Here is a 2,572-nt window from a genome sequence, read left to right on the forward strand (position 1 = left end):
GTTTAGTGCTGAGGATGTGCTCCGAGAGGGGGAGTCCACTGTGTACCCCGTGTCCATCAGTGAGGCTGTCTGCTAGCAGAAGGGCATTGCCAGCTTCCAGGCTGAGAAGCTCACGGTCTCCATGCCTGTGCTGCCCCCCACCCCCACCCTGGCTCCCTAACCCAGGCCACACCTGCTGTATACCATGATCCTTGCCACACACACCCACCTCCAGCCTCAGTGTCCCATTCTATCAGGTGGAAGGTGTCCAGGGAATTTAAAAGTTAAAAACAAGAAATAGGAGAGAAGAACCTGGAAACGTGGGCAGAATTGGGTTAAGAGGTTAAGACCTTATCTTGAGGTCAAATACGGGCATTAAATGTTTTAAGGAGGGAAGCACCAGGACCGGATTTTAGTTTTAGGAGCGTTACTCTCAGTTCTGGGCCTTTTGGCTAAGATCAAGTGTAGAAAGATTCCTCTTCAGATAAGCCTTAAAAATGTTAAGGAGAGTGAGATGCTTGGCTTTAATCCTTGGAGAAAGACTCCCTAGCTGGTATCTAAGGAGGGTCAGGTTTGAGGCGGGAAAGTGAGAGATGAGATTTGCATTTTAAAACTCACCCCCCAAGGGCCCTTACCAAGTATAAAAGGAGAAGGAACCCGGGAGCCAGAGGAAAGTTGGAGTCAAAGTGAAAGTCAAGACCTCCACCATGTCCTCCATCCGCTTCATCTGCCATTTCTGCCGCCGGCCCCTGAAGCTGGCCGGGTCCACGGAGACCTCGGGCCTTGACCTCAGCCAAGAACCTGCAGCTCTGAACTTCCCCTCAGCTCAGGGGGGGCCGGGAGACACCTCAGAGGAGGGCTCTGCCTCCAGCGTGGAGACGGACCTTGAAGAGCTGCAGGGCAGTGCCTCCGGCTGGACCATCCCTAGTGATGGCGAGATGTCCGGGGACGGGCCCAGCAGCTTCACCCTGCTCGGGAAGCTGGCCTCCGGGAGGACCCTCAGTAGCATCCAGAGGGCCACGACGGGCCTTTGTGACGTCCTATCCGGTGAAGAGCTGGACCACCCCCTGTGCGAGGACTGTACTGACAGTCTCTTGGAGCAGCTGGACACCCAGCTCAGGACCTCAGAGTCTGACAGTCAGACCTACAAACGCTGCTTGGAGACCAGGGATGGATTAGGTGAGGACACGAGGGAGACACTGCAGCAGGAGCTGAAGGTCCTGGAGCTGGAGGAAGCGAGGCTGGTCCAGGAGCTGGAGGAGTTGGAGAAGAACCGAGACAGGGCAGCTGTGGCCCTGGAGGCAGCCCAGGCAGAGACGGAGACGCTGGAGCAGCAGGAAAGGCAGTACCACAGGGACCTCGGTGAACTGCAGTGGCAACACCTGGAACTGCAGGACGAGCTGTGGAGCGTGGAGGCCCGGCTGCGGTACGCCCAGACCCAGCTGGCCGGGCTGAAGAGAACCAACGCCTTCAAGGCCGCGTTTGAGATCGGCTGTAACGGCCCCCTGGCCATCATCAATAGCTTCAGGCTGGGCTGCATCCCCACTGTCCCCGTGAGCTGGGAGGAGATAAACGCAGCCTGGGGACACACAGCCTTGCTGCTCGTGGCCCTGGCTAACACAGTGGGTCTGCAGTTTCAGAGGTACCAGCTCATCCCCCGCGGAGACCACTCCTTCCTGAAGTCACTGACAGAGGACCCCGTGGACCTGCCCTTGTTCTGCACCGGGGGGAAGAGCTCTCTCTTGGACAGCAAGTTTGACCAGGCCATGGTGGCCTTCCTGGACTGCATGCAGCAGTTCAATGAGGAGGCCAAGAAGAGCGAGCCGAGTCTCTTTATGCCTTACAGGATCCACGTGGAGCAGGGCCTCATGGAGGACCCAGGATCCGGTGAATCCCACTCCATCAGAACCCACCTGAAAACGGAGGAGCAGTGGACAAAGGCCCTTAAGCTCATGCTTACAAATTTTAAGTGGAGTCTGGACTGGGTCTCCTTAAGGTATCGTCCCAAATAACTGCACTTGAACATTATGCTAAGAGACAGAACACACTATAGAACCAGACCCATAGAGAGCAGGCAGATAGCTCTGATGGGGTCGGGTGAGAGGGGCGAAGGGATTGAGCAAAAAAAGAGAATTCATGGACACGCACCACAGTGTGGTGATTGGATGTGGGGGAGGGGGATGTGTAAGAGGACATGGGGGCATAAATGGTGATAGAAAATAACAAAATAAAGGAAAAAATAACTTGATTTTTTTTTCTAGGAGGGAGAGGAATTTATTTTTTGCTTGAAAAACATATCATTTGTAAAACTGAAAGTATAACAGGTCTATAACTTTAATAATAAATGATAAAGACATTAAGAGGAATGAGAGTATTGCCCACAGCAAAGCAAGGCCATTGTGTCTTCCTCAGCATAACCCTGTCCTCAAGTACCTTCCTCCTTTCCAGCTGGACAAAAAATTCAAAATGGCAGCAAAGATTAAATGACAAGGTGATGGGATAAAGCTTTGTAGAGGGGAAAGAACAGGGTGGGGAAAAGAGGAGAGGGGGTTGAAAACAGAAAGGTAGAGGTCTTTAATATATAAATATATAT

At 53.1% G+C, this 2,572-nt stretch overlaps 1 protein-coding gene across 1 annotated transcript; it reads left to right on the forward strand.

The window, feature by feature from the left end:
* Nucleotides 1-612: 612 nt before the first annotated feature.
* BECN2 (beclin 2) lies at nucleotides 613-1,991 on the forward strand (the record flags this gene model as incomplete). Its single annotated transcript, XM_080651039.1, has 1 exon — nucleotides 613-1,991. The coding sequence occupies exon 1, from the start codon at nucleotides 687-689 to the stop codon at nucleotides 1,989-1,991; it is 1,305 nt and encodes a 434-aa protein (XP_080507165.1). The 5' UTR covers nucleotides 613-686.
* Nucleotides 1,992-2,572: the final 581 nt, after the last annotated feature.

Source organism: Plecotus auritus, assembly GCF_963455305.1.
Source record: "Plecotus auritus genome assembly, chromosome: 14".
NCBI lineage: Eukaryota > Metazoa > Chordata > Mammalia > Chiroptera > Vespertilionidae > Plecotus > Plecotus auritus.